General features: G+C 40.6%; 1 protein-coding gene across 1 annotated transcript in view; it reads right to left on the minus strand.

The window, feature by feature from the left end:
- The window catches only part of TMPRSS9 (transmembrane serine protease 9), a 96035-nt gene that overhangs the window by 52544 nt on the left and 23229 nt on the right, over positions 1-20262 (minus strand). The window contains exon 2 of the mRNA XM_031948278.1: positions 402-581. Within this exon, the coding sequence (XP_031804138.1) occupies positions 402-558 (157 nt within the window). The 5' untranslated portion in view covers positions 559-581. The remainder of the gene's footprint in view (positions 1-401; positions 582-20262) is intronic.

Below are 20262 nucleotides of genomic sequence, written 5' to 3' on the forward strand. Positions count from 1 at the left end.
ACAAGTGTGTCAGACACAGCCAAATGACTGAATAACCACAATAAATGAGGTCTCTCAGGCACTTTCCTCATAAAAGCCTCGTAAGATCAGTGGTAAATATGTCAAGGTCCTGTGCTTTCAACTCATAGAGTTGAGCTTATTTTGAACCCAGGTTTCCCTGACCTGGGGTCCATCACTCTACTCACTATACAACAATATCTTTCTGAGGAAGTGAGGAAAGTCCCATTTTAGAGATGGGGAAACTGATGGGCTGGGGAGATCAAGGGACTTGCCTACTGTCATAGAGCTAATCGGTGTCTGAGGATAAATCCTCCTCCATCCAACTCCAGCCTTCTCTCCAGCCTAAGACATTGTTATCATCATACAGACTTTCCATCCTGTTAAAATTCACACCCACTCACCCAGAAGAAGCCCTAAGAAAATGACAGCTATGGCACTGGCTAGGACGGTGGCCAGGGTCACCTTCCAGCAGGCCGTGTCTGCAGCCAGCTGTGACTTTGCATTACTAGGCGTGGGATCCAAATTGGCAACTGCAGCTTCCATGGTTCTTCGAAGCATTCGCCGACAGCCCACAAGTGAGCCTGGGTGCGGACGAGAGAAAAACAAAAAAGGGAAATTGGGTTAGACCATCAGAGGGATGCTATCTGCCTAGCAGGGCCCCGAGCTCTGTGGGGCAAGCACAGGGACTGGCCTTTAGGAGGCAGTGATGCTTCGGCAGAGAAGAAGCCGACCTGAGTGGGGCCATGTGGGAGGGCCAAGCAACTGCCCCCATTTGCTGCTCCAGTGGGTTTTGAGAATAGCCATGAATAAATTGATGAGGAGAGATATGCTTAAACCACTGAGGAGCCTGGAGAGTTCTGCCTGACCTATTTTGAGTTCCCATTCTACTTTCACTTATCATACTTTTTTTGTCCTTTGCTCCTTCTCTCTGTGTCCCTCTAGTCCGTCAGCCAAGTCATCTGGCATTAGTAAGCACCTACTATGTGCCAGGCATTGTGTTAATTGTCAAGGATACAAGGATACAAAGAAAGGCAAAACCAGCTGTTGCTGTCAAGTATCCCACAGTCTGATGGGGGGAAATATGCAAACAATTACATACAAATAAGCTTTTTACAGGATAAAAAAATGGCAGAGGAAAAGCATTACTAGCATTAAGGGTGATTAGGAAAGGCTCCTTGTAGAAGGGGGGGACTTGAAGGAAGCCAGGAAAGGCAAGAGTTAGAAGCTGAAGAGCTAGGGGAACCATGCAAAGGCCTGGAATCCAGGTGAGGTAGAGTGACACAGGTAATGAACAGCAAGGGCACCAGTATCCCTGTATCCCAGAGTTCATGAATGGGACTAAAGTGTGAGAAGATGGGAGAGGGAGGAGTGAGGTGGGAAGGGCAGGGTAAAAAGAATTATGAAAAAGCTAAACAGAAGACTTTATATTTGCTCCTGGAAGTCATGGGAAGCTCCTAGAGTTGGGTGAATATGGGTGAAGTGACGTGGTCAGACTTGCATTTTAGGAAGATCAAGCTGATAGCTGAGCAGGAGATTGGACTGGAGTGGGGAAAAACTGGAGACAGGCAGAACAGTCAACAGGCTATTGTAATAGTCCAAATGTGAGGTTTTGAGAGTCTGTGCCCCCACGGTGCAAGCTGTGGCAGAGGAGAGAAGACTTGTTAGGAAGGCAGAAACAAGAGAAATTAACAATTGATCAGATGTGGAGAGGGTGAGAGAGTGAGGAGTTGAGAATGGCTCCTAGGTTGAGAGAGGGTAGGTGGCGGTACCCTGAACTGTAATAACAAAATTAGGAAGAGGGGAAGGTTTGGAGGCAAAGATGATTAATTCAGTTTTGGACATACTAAGTTTAAGATTTCTATGGCAAAGTTTCTTAAAGTGTAGGTCATGACTCTATATGGGGGTCACATGACTGAATGTGGGGGTCATGAAATTATGATTTATTATCAGTAAATGTTTGATTTTTATACCTATTTTATATAATTATATATCCGGGGTCACAATTTCTCAGACAAAAAAGGGTTGCAAGTAGAAAAAATTTAAGAAATCTTGGTATATGGGACATTTATCTATTTATTTCATTAGAGCTTTTTATTTTCAAAACATATGCATGGATAATTCTCAACATTCACCCTTGCAAAACCTTGTGTTCCAAATTTTTTCTCTCTCTTCTACCCACCCTTTCCCCCAGATGACAAATAATCCAATATATATTAGTATGTGCAATTCTTCTATATATATTTCCATCATTACCATACTGCACAAGAAAAATCAGATCAAAAAGAAAAAAAATGAGGAAGAAAACAAGATACAAGCAAACAAAAAGGGTGAAAATCCTATGTTGTGGTCTACACTCAGTTCCCACACAACCCTCTCTCTGGGTGCAGATGTCTCTCTTCATCACAAAACCATTGGAAGTGACCTGAATCATCTCATTGTTGAAATGTCCTCTATGGGACATTTAGTTTGAGATATCCAATAAGCAATTGGAAATGTGAGAGAGGTCAAGAGGTCTTCAGGTCAAGAGAGATGTTAGGGCTGGACAATTCGGGCTGAGAATCATCAACACAGAAATGATAATTCAAACTATGAGACCTAGTGAGCTCACCAAATGAAACAGTCGAGAGAGAAGAGAGAGAAAAGGGGGGCTCAGAAAAGAGTCTTGAAGAACCCCCACTGTTAGTGGGAGTGACCTAGATAAAGATTTAGCAAAGAAGATAGAGGAATAATCAGAAAAATAGGATGAGAATATAAAGGGATCAATATTACAGAAATGTAGAGAAAGAGAGTATTAAGGAGAAGAGGATGACCCATGGTCTGCAGAGAGGTTGAGGAGTCTGCAGAGATTGAGGAGAATGAGAATTCAGAAAAAGCCACTGGAATTGGCAGTTAAGAGATCACTGGCAATTTTAGAGAGAATAATTTTCACTGAATGATGAGATTGAAAACCAGACTGCAATGAATTAAGAGAATGAGAAGAAAGGAAGTAGAGACACCTAATGTAGATGGTCTTCTCATGGAGTTTGGCCAAAAAAGGGAAAAGAGCTATGAGATGATGGAAAGATGGATGGGTTGTTTTTTGTTGTTGTTTTTGAGGATGGGGGAGTAATGGGCAATAGGAAAGCATCCAGTAGACAGGAATTGAAGATGAGTAAAGATGATTTCTAGTTTTTGATCCTTAGCTGTCTGTGTATATCTGTCTTGGCACATAACTGAATATTTAAGGCAAAGGATGGCAGATTCTGAAACTGGAAAAATCCTCATAGGGAGCTTAAAACACAATACCAGAGTTAGGCTTTAGAGCAAGTCACCTTACCAACCTTCATGTGAAGCATGGATATGACCTCAGGTAAATGTCATTTTCCTTTTCCCCCCTTAGCCTCAGTTTCCTCATCTGTAAAATGGAGGAATTGGACAAAAAGTACTCTACTCCTCTAGGTCCAACCTCTGAACCATGGAATTTCTGTCTAATGGCCATCCAGTTGAAAAACCTCCAGTTTGGGGAAACTCACTAACTAGTTTGTGACCTTAACACAATAGATGTAGGAGTGAAAGAGACATTAGAAATAATCTAATCTAGTCACCTCATTTGATAGTTGGGAATACTGAGACCCAGATAGGTTCAGTGAATTGATCAATGCCACTTAGGCGAATGACACAACTTGAATCCAAAACTCCTAATTCCTAGTTTCCTGTCTTTTCTACTGGACCATCCTTTTCTGCCTCCCAAAGGATTGTAGAAATAGAAGAAACCTTAAGACCACTTATTCCAAGGAATCTTAATCTTGTTTGTCTTCTTAGATTAGTCAGGCTGTTGAAGTCTATGAACTCCTTACAACAATCATGTTTTTTAATCACACAAAGTGAAATGTATAAACTATAATAGAAAACTAAAAGTTTTTGAAAATAAAGGGTTTTTTCCCTATTCAAGTTCATAGAACTACCTCAAATCTACTTACCAGAAATTTTGGAGGTCTGTGGACACCATATTAAGAACATTTGACCCAGCCTGTTCTCTTATTTTATATTTGTGGAAACTGGAAGCCCAGAGAGATTCAATGATATGTCCAAACCCATACAGCTAATTCATCAAATCCTCACTTCATGTTTGGAAGATAGCTTAAAGGTTGTGAGAAAAACAGCTCACAGGGTAAATCATTAAGTGGAGATAAGAAGGTAAGCTCTTGGAAGGCAAAGACTATTTTAAAATTTCTGTATATATATATATAGCACCTGGTATGAGTCCCTGGATATTTTATTCAGTCATTTTTCAGTCATGTCTGATTGAAGAGAGAGAGAGGGAGAGAGGGAGAGAGAGAGAAGAGAGAGAGAGAGAGAGAGAGAGAGAGAGAGAGAGGGGAGAGAGAGGAGAGAGAAAGAGAGAGAGAGAGAGAGAGGGAGGGAGGGAGAGAAAGAGAGAGAGAGAGAGGGGAGAGAGGGAGAGAAAGAGAGAAAGAGAGAGAGAGAGAGGTAGAGAGAGAGAGAAAGAGAGAGAGAGAGAGAGAGAGAGAGGGAGGGAGGAGAGAAAGAGAGAGAGAGAGAGGGGAGAGGGAGGGAGAGAGGGAGGAAGGGAAGGAGGGAGGGAAGGAGGGAGGAAGGGAGAGAGAGAGAAGAGAGAGAGAGAGAGAGAGAGAGAGAGGAAGAGAGAGAGAGAAAGAGCTCAAAGAGATTTTGAGAAAAAATGAAGCTAATTCATGAGAGGATGAAGAATGAGAGAATAAAGACTTTATGATCAAAGTGGCACTTAAGCTGACCTTGAAGGAAGTATCTTCCCAATGTTCTTACACACACTACCCCATACCTGGAATGCTCTCTCTCATCCCTTCTGTGTCTTGGAATCCCTGATTTCTTTCAAGACTCAGCTCAATTACCATCTTGCTCTTTTCTTCACCCCTTCCTCCCAATGCTAATGTGGCATTCCCTTGGAATTATGGTTGGTTATTGTGTTGATCAGAATTCTTAAATCTTTCAAAATCAATAGATTTTACAATGGTATTGTTATTGTCTATATTGTTCTCCTGGTTGTTTTCACTTCACTGTGCATCAGTTCACACAGTTCTTCCCAAGTTTCTCTGAATCCATCCCCTTCATCATTTCTTACAACATAATAGTACCCTATTGCATTCAATGGCTTGTCTAGTCATTCCTTACTTGATGAGCATTCCTTCAGTTTCCAGTGCTTTGCATTCACACAAAAGATAATAGTTCACGTTCTTTAGCACTCTTAAGTTTACAAAGTGCTTTCCCCATAGCACCTTCATAAAATAACCAATAAAAGACGAAGACACTGAAGTTCAGAGTAGGGCTAGGAAAATGATCACATTCTGCTTTCCTTGATCATTGTGAATTTGCTCAATTGTAAACACAGGTGAGGTGTGTGGAACTAAGTGACCTCAAAACTGCCTTCCAAATCTGAGGCTCTATGATTCTAGGATAACAAAAATCTGGGTTGTCAAAATAGAATGATAGAATATTGATTCTTCAATAAAGATCTTGACATTGCAAAATGTCCCAATCCAATATTGGACTCTGATCAAGAGTTGCTTAGCACAAGAAAGGCTGGCCATCAGCAATGTGAAATCTCCTGAGGATTGCCAGTGAATACGAGTCTGGTTTGGGACCCTGTAAGGAGAAATCTTGGCTCTCTTCCCCCTATCCCTCGCCAAATCTTTTATCCCTGACTTTTATCCTCTCCTCTATTCCTTTATAAGCCATGGGAATATCTCAAATTTGGAATTTAAATCCAGGTCTCCCAGCTTCAAGTTCAAAATTCCCCATTATACCACAGTTATAAATTTTAAATTGAAATTGGACATAAACATGGACCAGAATTATCAACCTATTGAGCCCTCTCAGAGTCCAAAGGCTCCTTCAGAATCTTCAGGAGTCTCCCTCAGCCTTTTTGTCCACTTTCTTTAATGAAACCTGCTTTTCCCAAAACACTAGCATTTGGGAGCAATAGACGTCTATAATTAGCACTGCCAAAGTGCTACTTCTGACTATTTCTCAAAATGGAAAATATATCCGATTTCACTTCATTGGGTGGTAGAGGGGAGATGAAGCATTTTGGCACCAAAGAAGCCAGCTTCTACTAAAAACGTAATTTCTGTGTGGAAAATGCATGCAAAGTTTCAGAGTAACTGACCTTTCACCCCAAGCAAATGAACCTTCAGAACACCCCCTATGTTTTGTGTGATATTTTTATCTTTATTAACATGTTATTAAATGGAAAAAACACAAAAATTTATTCTACCAAAGATATTCACGGCTGACTAGCCTTGTCATTTTTATTCGTCTAGGACCTACTAGAAAGATAGGAGAATTTTTCTCAAGAACACACTCCCATGGCTTATAGGGGCAGCTGGTGGTACAGTGGATAGAGCATCAGCCCTGAAGTCAGGAGGACCTGAGTTCAAATCTGACCTTAGACACTTAACACTTCCTAGCTGTGTGATCCTGGGCAAGTCACTTAACCCAAATTGCCTCAGCAATAAACAAACAAACAAATAAATAAATGAAGGGGGAGATGTTCTTGTTTCTCACCCAGATCAGGGATAAAAGATTAGAGGAAGAGATGAGACTCCACCACCTTATTTGCCGGCAGTTCTCAGGAGATTTCTCATATTGCTGATGGCCAACTTTTCTTGTGCTGTGCTTCCTGGTCAGCAATTCCTGATCCAATTTCCATGATATATACGTAAGGTTGGAACATCTTATAATGTCAAGCTATTTATGGAAGAATAGGATAGGATATCACAGTGAGATAGTTTTCCAAGTCAAGAAACATTTATTATGCACTTGCTGTATACAAAGTACTATGTTAAGTTCTGGGAATATAAAGAAAGACAACTTCTGCTGTTCAGGAATTCACAGTCTAGTAGAGGAGACAATGTGCAAACAATAATGGATAGACAAGACGTAGATACATATGTATATGTATGAATGTATACACATTATATGTGTATATAATTGGAGATTATCAACAGAGGGAAGATTCTAAAATTAAGGCTTATTATGAAAATATGCTTGTAGAAGGTGAGATTTTAGCTGGAATTTGAAACAAGCCAGGGAAGCCAGGAGGCAGAGATGAGGAGAGAAAACCTTCCAAGGTTGGGGGATGGCTAGAGAAAATGTCGAGAGCTGAGAGATATAATGCCTCGTGCAGAGAATGGCAAGAAAGCAGCTAGTGCTAATGGATGGGAGAGCATGTGGTAGGATGGGAGATGTAAGAAAACTGGGAAGTAGGAAGGGGCCAGATTGTGAAGGGCTTTAAAAGCCAAGCAGAGAATGTTATATTTGGTCCTAGAGTTTGCTGAAGTGGGGGTGGTGACATAGGCAGTACTGAGCTTTAGGAATATCAGGAAATGGATTGTAGTGGGAAAGGACTTGAGGCAGGGAGACCACAAATAAGCCATTTAAATAGCCTGGCATTATCAGCCAAGTCTGTTATCCACACGGAACCTCACAGTGTTCATCTCTTCCACTTAGAATCTCTCAGATTTTAAGCCACTGTCTCCTAGAATCCCATGTTCTCTGAGTTTAACACAGCTTAAGCACTGCTTCCCATAGCTTCCTGTTATTATTTGACATTTTCAGTTGTGTCTAACTCTTCATTTGAGGTTTTCTTGGCAAAGACACTGTAGTGTTTGCTATTTCCTCTTCTTGTTTGTTTTACAGATGAGGAAAAGGAAGTAAATAAGATTAAGTGACTTGCCCAGGATCACACAGCTAGTACATGTCTGAAGCTGGATGTGAATTCCTGATATTCTATCCGCCTAGCACCTGACCACCAGCTCCTAATTCTCCCCTCCAAACGTTTCCTTGAAATTATTTTGTATAGACTTATCCATGTACATGGGCAGCTAGATGGCAGAATAGCTAAAAACGCCAATCCTGGAGTCAGAGTTTGCCTCAGTTTCTTCATCTGTAAAATGAGCTAGAGAAGGAAATGGCCAACCACTCCAGTGTCTCTGCCAAGAAAACTCCAAATGGGCTCATGAAGGGTCCAACATGACTGAACAACAGCAGCAACAATTCACGTACAGGCTGTCTCTTCCAATAGAATTTGAAGTCCTTGAGGGTGGAGGCTGTTTCATTATTTATTATCTTTCTATCTCTAGTGCCCAGCACAGTGTCTTACTAAATGCTTGTTGTTCATCAGTCAATTAAATGCAGAGTGCATTGAAATGGAATGAACTAAGCTAGAAAAAGAAAAAGGCAAAGAAAAGGGGAATTTAGCAAGAGTACAATATTCCTAAGTGACAAAAAGGGAGCTGATAGAAAGATGCTTTTTTCCTTTGCCAACCACTGGGTGACATATTTTTCTTATGTTTCTGGCAAGAAAGACAGAAAGCTCCCAGATGGAAGAGGCTCCTACTTAACATCCAATTGGCAAAAAAGAATGCAATTACATGAAAAAGACATGAGAGCACTCCTAGCAGAACACAAAACACTGGAAGCGGGTAGGATGCAAATGCTATCCATATTCCTAGGAAGGCTTGGCCAGGAAGGCTCCACACAATGGTAGGTGATGTAGGTTGACCACAGCAGATTGCTAACGGTGACATGAGGGACAGATAGAGGCTCAAAGAGATGCTCAAGGACACGTGCACTTAGGGCAGCAAATGAGAGCAGAGGTTATCAGTGTTGCTGGGGCCATGATGAAATATTAAAAGATGGAGAAGTGCCCTGAATGCATTAGGTAGATAAACAAGATTTACCAGGGGCCTTGGGCAGCACAAGAGGGCATGGGAAGACTTCTCTAATCCAATGAGAGCAAAAGCTGTGGCAAGGCAGTCCCAACATCTAAGGCCATCTTGGGCTGCATTAATAAATGGAGGCACTGGGTAGTGCAGCAGAAGACCACAAGTTCAAATCTTGTTCCAGATACTAACTGCGTGACTCTGGATTGGGCAAGCCATTTATCCAATCTCTGCCTCAGTTTCCTTATCTGTAAATTATTATTGTTTGGCCATTTTCAGTCACATCTGAATCTTTGTGATTCCATTTGGGGTTTCTTGGCAAAGATACTAACATGGTTTGCCATTTCCTTCTCCAAGTCATTTTAGAGATGAGGAAACTGAGGTGAAATGACTTTCCCAGGGTCATATAGCTAGTAAGTGTCTGAGGCTGGATTTGAACTCAGGAAGATGAGTATGCATTATAGTGCTTCCCCCCCAACTGCCCTATCTGTACCATGGGGACAATAACAGCACCTGCCTCCAACAGTTGTGATGAGCATCTCAAGAGATAATATAGAATAATAACTAGCAATTTTCATTCTAGGTCCAGCATTCTAGCCAATGCACCACCCATGTGCCTCTGATTCTATCCACACACACACTACAAATCTTAAGAGTTCTCTATGAATGCAAGCTAGGAGCTAATACAATATATGCTTTCAGGGACAGTCACAGCATCTTAGAGATGAGAGGGACCTTGGAGCTCACCTACTCTAGGCTGTGGGTAAACTGTCTGATCAAAGGTAACCAGCTGCAGAATCTCTGATGATCAGGACAATTGGTTGGTTGGTGATTCTGATTCTGTCCCAGGGGGTTTTATGCTGGTTGTTTTCCAGCATGTTCTTAAGTTCAGACTTCTGGCCCAGAGACCCAAGCAGAACATTTAGGTACCTTTGAGTTGCTTGCATGGATCATTGCACCCAGCATTATTTTATGCCTCAAACGATCTCTGTTTTCTTCCAGAGAAAGAACTGGTGGAGTCTGAATGTAGATTGAAGGACACTTATCTTCATTTCTTTCATTTTTCATAGCTTTTTCCTTTTGTTCTGTTTCTTATGTAACATGATGAAAATGGAAATATGTTTTACCTGATTGCACATCTATAACCTATATCAAATCATTTACTATCTTAGAGAGGAGCAAGGGGAAAGAAGAAAAGGGAAAAAATTTGAAACTCAATTTTACTGAAAAATGAAAAATTGTCTTTACATGTAATTGGAAAAAATAAAATGCTACTTAAAAGAAACTAACAACTCCCTCTTCCCTGCCAAATGATCTGTGTTTCATGAGTGTTGGTGTTCCCACTACTAACACATGTTGCAACTAATCCACTGATGCCGATTGTGATTTCCAATGCCTTGATAGTTGCTCTTGAAGTCCTGAGACCGAAAGAAATGGCCCCGTGGCCAACTCTTGGGTGATAATCTTCTCTGAATTTAGCTGGCTTGGTCAGGCCCATATTTGGAGCCTTTCCTGTCCTGTAGGACCTAGCAGGATATATTCTATTGACATCTCAAAAACAAAGACAGGACCTACCCTCAAAGATCATTTATTTTAATGGGAAAAAATAACACATAAAATGGAAGTGGAGCAAGGGAAAAGAGAGGAAGGAGTGGGCTACACTTTCCCTCAGAGATCAGCAAAAGCTATAAATCAGGGATTGGGTTACTGTTTGGTTGATTGTCTATACTTAAGAAAGTGTTAGTAATGCAGATTAAATTAAAAAGTTTGTGTGCTACATGTATGATCTAGTTCAAATTGCTTACCTTCTCAAGGGGATGGGAGGGGAAAATAGGACAGAAAATTTGGAACTTTCAACTTTAAAAAAATCCCAAATGTTAAAAAAGTTTTTTGTTTTTTACATGTAATTGAGAAAAAAAAATTAAATGAAAAAAAAGTGTGTTCTATTTTCTGGAGAGCCTAGTTATAAACATTTACCAACAGAACCCTGGATGGTTTTGAGTTGTTCTCACTGGTCCTAGAGGTTAAAAATGGCAGCAGTGGGAGAGATGTGCAGAGAGCTGGATTTAGGCTTGATGAAGAGTTAAAAATCCTCACAATGAAAGCTATCTAACAGTGAAATGGAAAAGACCCTGATATTGGGACAGATTGAAGGCAAAAGGACCAAAAATAAGATGGATAGGAAATGTCATGGAGGCAATGACCGTGAACGTGGGCATTCTTCAGAGATGGTGGAGGATAGAAGGCGCCAATGTGCTACGGTCCATGAGGTAGCAAGAGTTGGACTCGACTGAACAACAATGGAACAGACTGCATCGGAGGCAATGGACTCCCCATGGCCAGAGATCTTCAAGAACAAAACGGACGGCCATTTGTCATGTGTGTTGCAGAGGGGATTCTAGGTTCAGGTGCAGGTTGGATTAGATCGACTCTGAGGTTCCTGCATCATCCAGCCTGAGATGCTCTGCCTCTCTGTCTCTCTGCCTATCTGTCTCTCAATTTCCTTATGTAATGTCAAATGCTTCAGTTCTAAAATTAATTGGACTAGAATGATTTCCAAGTTCCCTTCTAGTTGTGGCATTTTGTGATTCATATTTAGACTTCTTTCATATTTATTTCCCAATTATGAGATGGCCTTTATATCCATGTGACCATTTAAGGCATTTTTTTCTCCCCTCTACCCCAAGTAAACCTTCTCCCTCCGAATGGATGTCATTAGCTTTTAGATGAGTCCTTTTCCCCAAGGAGGGAACCAACCTTTTCTATTTTGTACAAGGTGCATCTCATTACCAGATACTTCACCTCAATTGTTCCCTGCTGGAGGCAGCTGCATTTAATCCGTGGGTGGAGTGATTCATGCCTTCTCCTGTGATACATTTTTCTCCGCAAAAAAAGAAAATTGAGAATGACGCTAGGGAACAATTCCCTTCTGTTTCCACAGATTGGGCTCGGCAGAAGTGCTCGGCTCCACTCGGTGAGATAGCCCCCCCGGATGTGTTCCTCCTGAAGTCAGGGCAGGTGATGAGAGAGGCCGCTCGGCTGGAGCCCGGCCAGGACGCGCTCTCTTGGCACGGACTGCCAGGGATGAGCGTCATGGATGATAAAGACTTCTCTGCATCTCCGTGCTGGTATCAAAGGGTTATGAGGCAGAAAGGAGAGACACGCTGGGGAATAGAGGGGGACGCTGCTGGGGGAACACTTGCTCCTTTATGCTCATAATTATTATTTTTAAAGGGCATCTGCGCTTGGACTGAGATGGAGGTGTGACCCTGTAACATTATCCTCCCATTCCAAGAGATGATTCGGGAATAAGAGACATCAAGGCTGGCTAATCAAATTGTGTCTTTTAAACTCCAGATTAACAAAGGCAATCCTGGAAAAAGTACAGATCTTACAAGGGAGAAAACCTGGGTTTAAGTTCCTGCTCTGACACATGAGCTGTGTGTTTCTGAGAAAGTCAGTGAATTTTTCGGTGCCTTAGTTTCTCTTTTTTGTGTGTGAGGCAATTGGGGTTAAGTGAATTGGCCAGTGTTAAGTTTGTAAGGCTGGATTTGAACTCAGGTCCTCCTGACTCCAGAGCCAATGGTCTATCCACTTCGCCTATTCACTATAAAGGGAGAATAATAAAACTTGTATTCTCTATCTTACCATCATGTCAACAAGCATTTATTATCTGCCTACTGCATGCAAAGTAAGCGTGTCAGTGACAATTTTGTCGTAAGGAAAGCACTTTTAGCAAAATTAAGTGCTTCATCCATAAGCCAATATTTGGTAGCTTTGAATCTTGCAACACAAGGATCTCCAGGGAATCAAATTTCCTGATGACCCAAAAATCAATTCAAGGGTGCAGGGTGGTAGGACGTGTCAGGACGATGCAGTTTATTACTGCTGATGGCTTATGCATGAGAAACATCCTATATGTGATGTCACCAGGGATATACATGATTCGTGTATGAATGAGGGCAATAGATAGATAAACAACATACAGGTATTTGGAAAACATCAAAAGAACCAGGGAAAGGAGCCATTTGGGGAATTGGATGAACTCTCTATGGAGGATTTATGGACAGACATGGACAAAATTGAACAGAATGAGAAGGCAGATGTTATTTATAATTTTTGCCTATACAAGGAGATTCACATTGATGAAATCATGGACTCACACAATTATTGTGTGTGTGTGTGTGTGTATAAAATGTGTTGTTTGTCTTTCGTTCAGAACAGTGATGTCCTGACGTGGGCTGTGCAAAGATATAGATCAGGATGATGGGAGAAGCATTTATTAAGCATTATTGTATTGTTAGCCTGGGGATACAAAAAAAGGCAAAAGGTAATCCCTGCCTGCAAAGGGCTCACAGTCTAAAAAAGGAGATAATGTGCAACCAACTATGTACAAGTAAGATCTATATAGAATAAACTGGAGATAAGCATACGAGGGAAGGCACTAGCAGTATGAGGGATTAGGAAAGGCTTCCTGTTGAAGTTCTCCCTACATATGAAGGCTTTCCTCCATTAGGAAGGCTCACTATCATCCTAGAGCATCTTGGAAATTAAGTACTTGGTAAATATCCACTGGTTTCAGCCAAACATAGATAACAATATCACTTAAAAGTCTCTACCGGGCTTACTACCAGTATCAGAAAAGCAGGGCAAGTGATTTGCTGGGGGGGCAAGAAGGAGTAACTGTCAGCTATAGAAAGGACATTAGCACTGAGCTTCTCTAAGAATTCCCGAAAATAACTCATAAAAGGAAATGTAGCCAAGCTTCTGAGCTCTGTTTCTATCTGATTTCATTCATGAGTTTTTTGGCTTTTTAGTTTTTTTAGAAGTGAGAGCAAGAAAATTAGGTGAGTCTCTTAGTGACAGAACAGTGCAGTTCTGGAGACTCTGGCTCTTTGGGAGAATTTCCCAGGACGCCTCAATTCTCCTCTATTTTGCATTGAGCCATTCTGTAAGTTACCAAAGAATACGCAAATCAAAAAATTAGATGATATTAATCCTCTATCAATGTCATTAAGAGAAACATAAACTTAATTCCATTTTCTGAGCCCTTCTTTATTCTTTGAGATATGTTTATGTCAAATGTCTCAAGACCTTAGCAGTCAGAGGCCATAGGACATTGATAATTAGTCCCAATGAGGGATTTTTTTACTTATACTGATTTACATTTTACTTCAACTGGCTGACTTGGTGGTCCCTAATTCTCATTATATGACCTCATATGAAAGAGCTGCCTTCAATCTAGCTATTCCTCTGGCCAGAATCACAGGTTAGATGAAGATAATGTCATTTTAAGGAGACAGGGAAGAAAAGAACATGCATGTGAGATGAACAAATTGTCCAACAGTGAACAGGGTAGAGGGGAAAGGGAGAGAGAAAAGAACTGCCAACCATTTTGCTGATATTCAGCTCTTTTCTTGTATGGCACTAATCCATGCGTGATCTGCCCAAGAAGAAAGAATTCCCTGGAAACTCCTGTGGGTGTAATTGCCCATGTTTCCTAACCCCTATAGGGTGCATGTGTTCAGGAGGCGAGAGTGATTATGAGAGAGACAGCTTGAATGACAACCGAGACTAGTAGACACACATCTCAAAGAAATAAAAGTGGAAAAAATATTGATATCAGTCCTCCTACAGCAGGACCAGGGGTGGGGAAGGGGGTGGGGCATTCACCATCCTTGCTGGACCTTCCTCTGGACACTCTCCAGCTTATCAAAGTCCTTTCTCAAATGTGGCTCCCAGACCTGAACCTGATACTTCAGATGGAGTCTGACCAGGACAGAAGACAGTGGGAACCTAACTCCCCATTCTGAACACTGTGCAGCCCACAATCACTTTGGCTATTTTGGCTGCCAGTCACTCAGGCCCTTGATGCTATCCTCTCCCATCCGCTGCCCGGCAGATTGCCCCCAGCATCATCACCTTCTCTCTCTGATCTTTAATCGCTTACTTCAAGGGCTTTTTTCCTTCTGCTTACAAGTTAGAGGAGGATAGAGGAGAGAAAACCCCCTCCTTCCTCTCTCAAATGATGAAGGAACTGAGTGAGTTCCTGTCTCTGAGTGATGCACACTGACTGGACTAGGTCTTTTAAGGGCCACACCGGGATGTGGTCAATCATTATTAGCCCAGGGAGTTCAAATCTAGCCTTAGATTCTTACTAGCTGTGTGACCCTGGGCAAGTCAATTGCTGTCTGCCTCAGTTTCCTCATCTGTAAAATGAAAATAAAAGCATCTACCTTCCAGGGTTGTTGTGAGGCCCTAATAAGGTAATGTTTGTAAAGCACATAGCACAGGACTAAGTACATATTAGGAGCTTAACAAATGCTTATTTTTAGAAATTAAAGTGTTCCATTTAACTTAGGGAATAGTATTCATACTTTATAAAGCGATTACAGAATGTTAGTACATTAACATTTCATCATTTCTGATTTTATCCTGAGGCTACATCATCGGAATTGGTAAGATGGGAGATCCCCTTTCTGATACACATATTCAAAATGGGTTCAAATTCAATATAAAGCATCAAGGAGGGGAGCGGCGACAGAACCTACAGGGACTGGGGAAAGTATTCATATAGGAAGTGACCATTAAAACTGAACTATGAAACTAAGTATTCAATTACTGTTCTGTAAGAAATGACCAACAGGATGATTTCAGAAAGGCCTGGAGAGACTTACACGAACTGATGCTAAGTGAAATGAGCAGGACCAGGAGATCATTATATACTTTCAACAACAATACTAGATGATGACCAGTCCTGATGGATCAGGCCATCCTCAGCAACAAGATCAACCAAATCATTTCTAATGGAGCAGTAATGAACTGAACTAACTATACCCAGAAAAAGAACTCTGGGAGATGACTAAAAACCATTACATTGAATTCCCAGTCCCTATATTTATGCACACCTGCATCTTTGATTTCCTTCACAAGCTAATTGTACAATAATTCAGAGTCTGATTCTTTTTGTACAGCAAAATAATGTTTTGGTCATGTATACTTATTGTGTATCTAAGTTATATTTTAATATATTTAACATCTACTGGTCATCCTGCCATTTAGGGGAGGGGGTGGGGGGGGTAAGAGGTGAAAAATTGGAACAAGAGGTTTGGCAATTGTTAATGCTGTAAAGTTACCCATGTATATATCCTGTAAATTAAAGGCTATTAAATTAAAAAAAAAAAAAAAGAAACTAAGTATTCAAAAAGGCAGAGGTGAGGAAAGAGGGTATTCCAATACAAAGGCAAAAGAGACAGTTTCATATCCAAAGATATGGATATAGGAAGAAGACCAATTTGAAGTGTGTATAGAGAAGTAATATGTAATATCACTAGCAAGGTAAATCGTGGGCAGCTTGCAAAGAGCTTTGGATGCTAAATTAAAAAGGTCCTATTTGGTCCTAGAGATGATAAGAAGCCCCTGGAGGTTTTTGAGTACAGGAGCGGCGCACCCAGACCTGAGCCTTGGCCCCTGTATGTTGGAAGGACTGGAGTCGAAAGAGATTTTAAGTAGGAATATTAACTGGGAGGCCGAGAACTATGAGAGCGAAGCAGTGTGGAAAAAGGATAGCTGAGGACACTGGAAAGCCTTGGGGGACTGGAAGAATGGGGGCACCCTCAACAGAAAAAGAAATGAGCCTTGAGTTCTGCTTTAGACACGTTGAGTTGGAGCAGTTTATGGGATATCAGATTATAAATATTCAAAAACCTACTGGTAACGTGGGACTGGAGCTTAAGAGAGACTAGATCTACAGACACAGGTCTGACCATCATTTTCATGGAGATAATATTAATTAAATCCAAGGGAAATGATGAAATTATCAAAATGGAGAAAGCAGGGAAGAGGAGCCAAGATGGATCCTTGGGCTGTACCGCATTAGGAAGCAGGACGTTGATGATGATCTACCTGGGGAACAGTCAGACAGGAAGGAGAGGAACTAGGAGAGAACAGGAACCAGGCAGGGGCCAAAGTCCAAGGTTCTAGAGATGAGGGTCAGAGTGGAGATGGCATCGTTTGGTGCTGATGGCACACTGCAGACACCTAACTGCCTTTTGCTTAAGTGATAAAAAACAAACTTTAAATTGGCACACAGGCAAACATATTCATGTCTTCTCCCAGTCACTCATCATTGGGCAAAACTCAGTCCTACAAAGTTCTGGTCATTTAAGTAGTACAGTGACTTTACACAGGTAGGGGATGCAGTGGACAAAATGCTGGACTTAGAGGCAGGAAGATCTAAGTTCAAATCCTATCTCAGACACTTCCTAGCTGTGTCATCATGGACAATTCACTCAGCCTCTCTCAGCCTCAGTTTCCTCATCTATAAAATGGGGATAATAATAGCATCTGCCTTTCAGGGGTGTTATAAGGATCAAATAAGATAACAACTGCAAAATATGTCATGTAAACATTCTCACTATTTTTGTTTTGTTCGCTTGCATTTTGCTTTCTTACTCATTTATTTTCCTTTTTGATCTGATTTTTCTGGTACAGCAAGAGTATTGTATAAATATATTTACATATACTGGATTTAACACCTATTTCAACATTTATAACATATATTGGTTTACTTGCCATCTAGCAGAAGGGTTGGGGGGGGGAAGGAGGGGAAAATCTGAAACACAAGGCTATTCAAGGGTTAATGTTGAAAAATCTGTGCAAATGTTTTAAAAATAAAAAGCTTTAATAAAAAAAAAGAAACAAAAAATTATGTAAATGCTAGCTATCATCTCAAACAATGAAACTCAAATTTGTGCCTATTTGAATTTGATTTTTATAGTCCCCTGCGGCTACTGATTTTCTCAAGTTTCCCAATATGGTTTCTCTAGCTGATGAAAAAGAAAAAACTTTTAAGATAATAAAAATGCATTTAATGATTATAATAAGCAAAATGAAAACCCCCAAAGTGAGCATTCCAAGACATGATCTATCCAGTTCTCTGACTACAGAACTTCTCCATAAAGCTCCATATCACCGTTGCATAGAATGAAAAGGCCCCACAGTTTGTTGCAGTTACCAGACTCACTGCTTTTAAAAAATCAAAGTCAAAGTAGGCTTTGTAGGGGATAGGAGAGTCCCAGCAAGATTTAGCAAAGGGCAGTTCTTTGGAGAGATCAGAGCATCCCAGAAGCAGAGAACTGGAAGGAAGGATCAACCCCTTCATTTTGTAGGTGGGAAAACAAATCTAGAGAAAAGTAATAATTTGTCCAAGGTCATCCTAGGAGTCAGAAGTCAGCCACAGAGCCCAAACCTCCGGACTTCAAGCTCTGTGCATTTCTGGGCACCTCATGGTGCCATCAAATACAGGGGAGGCTAGAAACCAAGCTTGGGAGTGTTGACAGAGGCATATGGAGTTATGATGGCCATATGGAGTGTAATTCACAGCACAGTTTGAGCAGACTGTGAATGTTTCCATACAGAAATGCTGAGAAGTTGGGGAGCCAGATGCATTAGTGAGTAAAACAGGATCAGTCAAGAGGGAAGACTATCAGAAAGGAGAAATGAACGGCCACTCCCCACTCCTTGGCCTTGAAGCCTGAGTGCCTTTTCAGTAGAAACCATTCCAGATCCATTAAAATCACAGCAAGACCAGCTCTCTTAAAGGGTCAGAAGTGTCATTCTCAGGGTGTAGTACTGAGTAGACGTGACTGAGAGCTGCTAAGACGAAGCCATACTAATCCTGTCTGCAGGACCAAGATCAAATTAAGACAGTCCTTACCATTTTTAGAGTGATTTAAGTTTGCAAAACCCTTAGGCTCCAAGGAAGAGATTTAGAGTTAAAAGTAATTCAACCTCCAAAGACTACAAATCAGGAGACTGAGACCCATGAACTTAAGTCTTAGTTACTAAATTAACCTTAAATAACAAGGTCTTAGATGATAAATGGAAGGACACAAACCTACGTCTTCTAGCAACAAATTTTACATTTTCTCTACTACACATGTAGCTTCACCCACATTAATTAATTTTAAAACATTTATTAGATGCCTACTGGATGCTACCACAGAGTTACCTAGCATACACATGCAAAGCGGAAGCAGTTTTTACTCTCAAGATGCTTATTTCTAATGATGGGAGACAAGGGCAGGGACTTAAGGAGTCACAGGGATGGTGAGTTGAGCCACAGGACAATTGATTGTTATGACTTTTCCAGAAGCAATAAATAGTACTGATGAATTCTGAATGCAAATGGAAGAGTACTTTTCTCTCTTTATTTTTCTTGTTTTAAAAAATACAGCTTAATGCCCAGAAAAAGAACTCTGGGAGATGACTAAAAACCATTACATTGAATTCCCAATCCCTATATTTATGCACACCTGCATTTTTGATTTCCTTCACAAGCTAATTGTACAATATTTCAGAGTCTGATTCTTTTTCTACAGCAAAATAACATTTTGGTCAGGTATACTTATTGTGTATCTAATTTATATTTTAATATATTTAACATCTACTGGTCATCCTGCCATCTAGGGGAAGGGGTGTGGGAGGGTAAGAGGTGAAAAATTGGAACAAGAGGTTTGGCAATTGTTAATGCTGTAAAGTTACCCATGTATATATCCTGTAAATAAAAGGCTATTAAATTAAAAAAATAAATTAATTAAAAAAATAATAAAAAAAAATAAAAAATACAGCTTATATGGAAATTTGTTTGAATGGTTTCACTCTCAATGGGTGAGGGAGGGAGTGGAAGAAAGGAGGAAGAAAATTTGGAACTCAAAATTTAAAAAGAAAAGGATGCTAAAAATAAAATAAATAACAATAATTTACAATTTTAAAAATAGCTAGTATTGACTTGGTGACTGTACCCAGAGAGGTACAAGGCAATATAACCTGAAGAAAGGGCAGTTGTATATTGTGATTTGGTGAAACTGGTATCTTTGGAATAACAAAGGTAGTAACTATATAGTGAATGAATTCAATTTAACAACAAAAATGATGAAATATCTCCTGCTTTCAGGCCTTTGCACAGACTATCCCCTATTGCTGGAATGGTCTAAGTCCTTACCACCTCCTTTAGAATCCTTAGCTTCCTTCAAAACTCAACTTGTGTGCTCCCATTTCCAAGAAACTCTTCCTGATCATTCAGGTTATGAGTGCTCCCTTTCTCTTTAGTTTGCCACGGATATACAATCTCTTTTTAAATTGTACCTCCCTCAAGTAAAATATGAATTCTTTAAGGGCAAATTGTTGCTCATTTTGTCATTATGTCCCCAGATCCTAACATAGCGCCTTCATATAGTAGCCATTTAATACATATTTTGGATCCTTGGATATTGAATTGTATTCATTACATGAAGCTACCTTGCACTATATGCAAGACAAAATAAGGGTAGCATAAAAATGCTTAAAGAAGAGATCTGATCAAGTCACTCCCTTGCCGAAAGCCTTTAGTGGCTCCCTATTGCCTCGAAAGTGGTGCAATGGATAGGGTACCAGGTTGGGAGTCAGGAGCTCATCTTCCTGAACTCAAATGCAGCCTCACAATCTACTAACTGTGTGATCCTGGACAAATCATTTCACCCTGTTTGCCTCTGTTTCCTCATCTGTAAAATGTGCAAAT

Source organism: Sarcophilus harrisii, chromosome 1, assembly GCF_902635505.1.
Source record: "Sarcophilus harrisii chromosome 1, mSarHar1.11, whole genome shotgun sequence".
Lineage (NCBI taxonomy): Eukaryota > Metazoa > Chordata > Mammalia > Dasyuromorphia > Dasyuridae > Sarcophilus > Sarcophilus harrisii.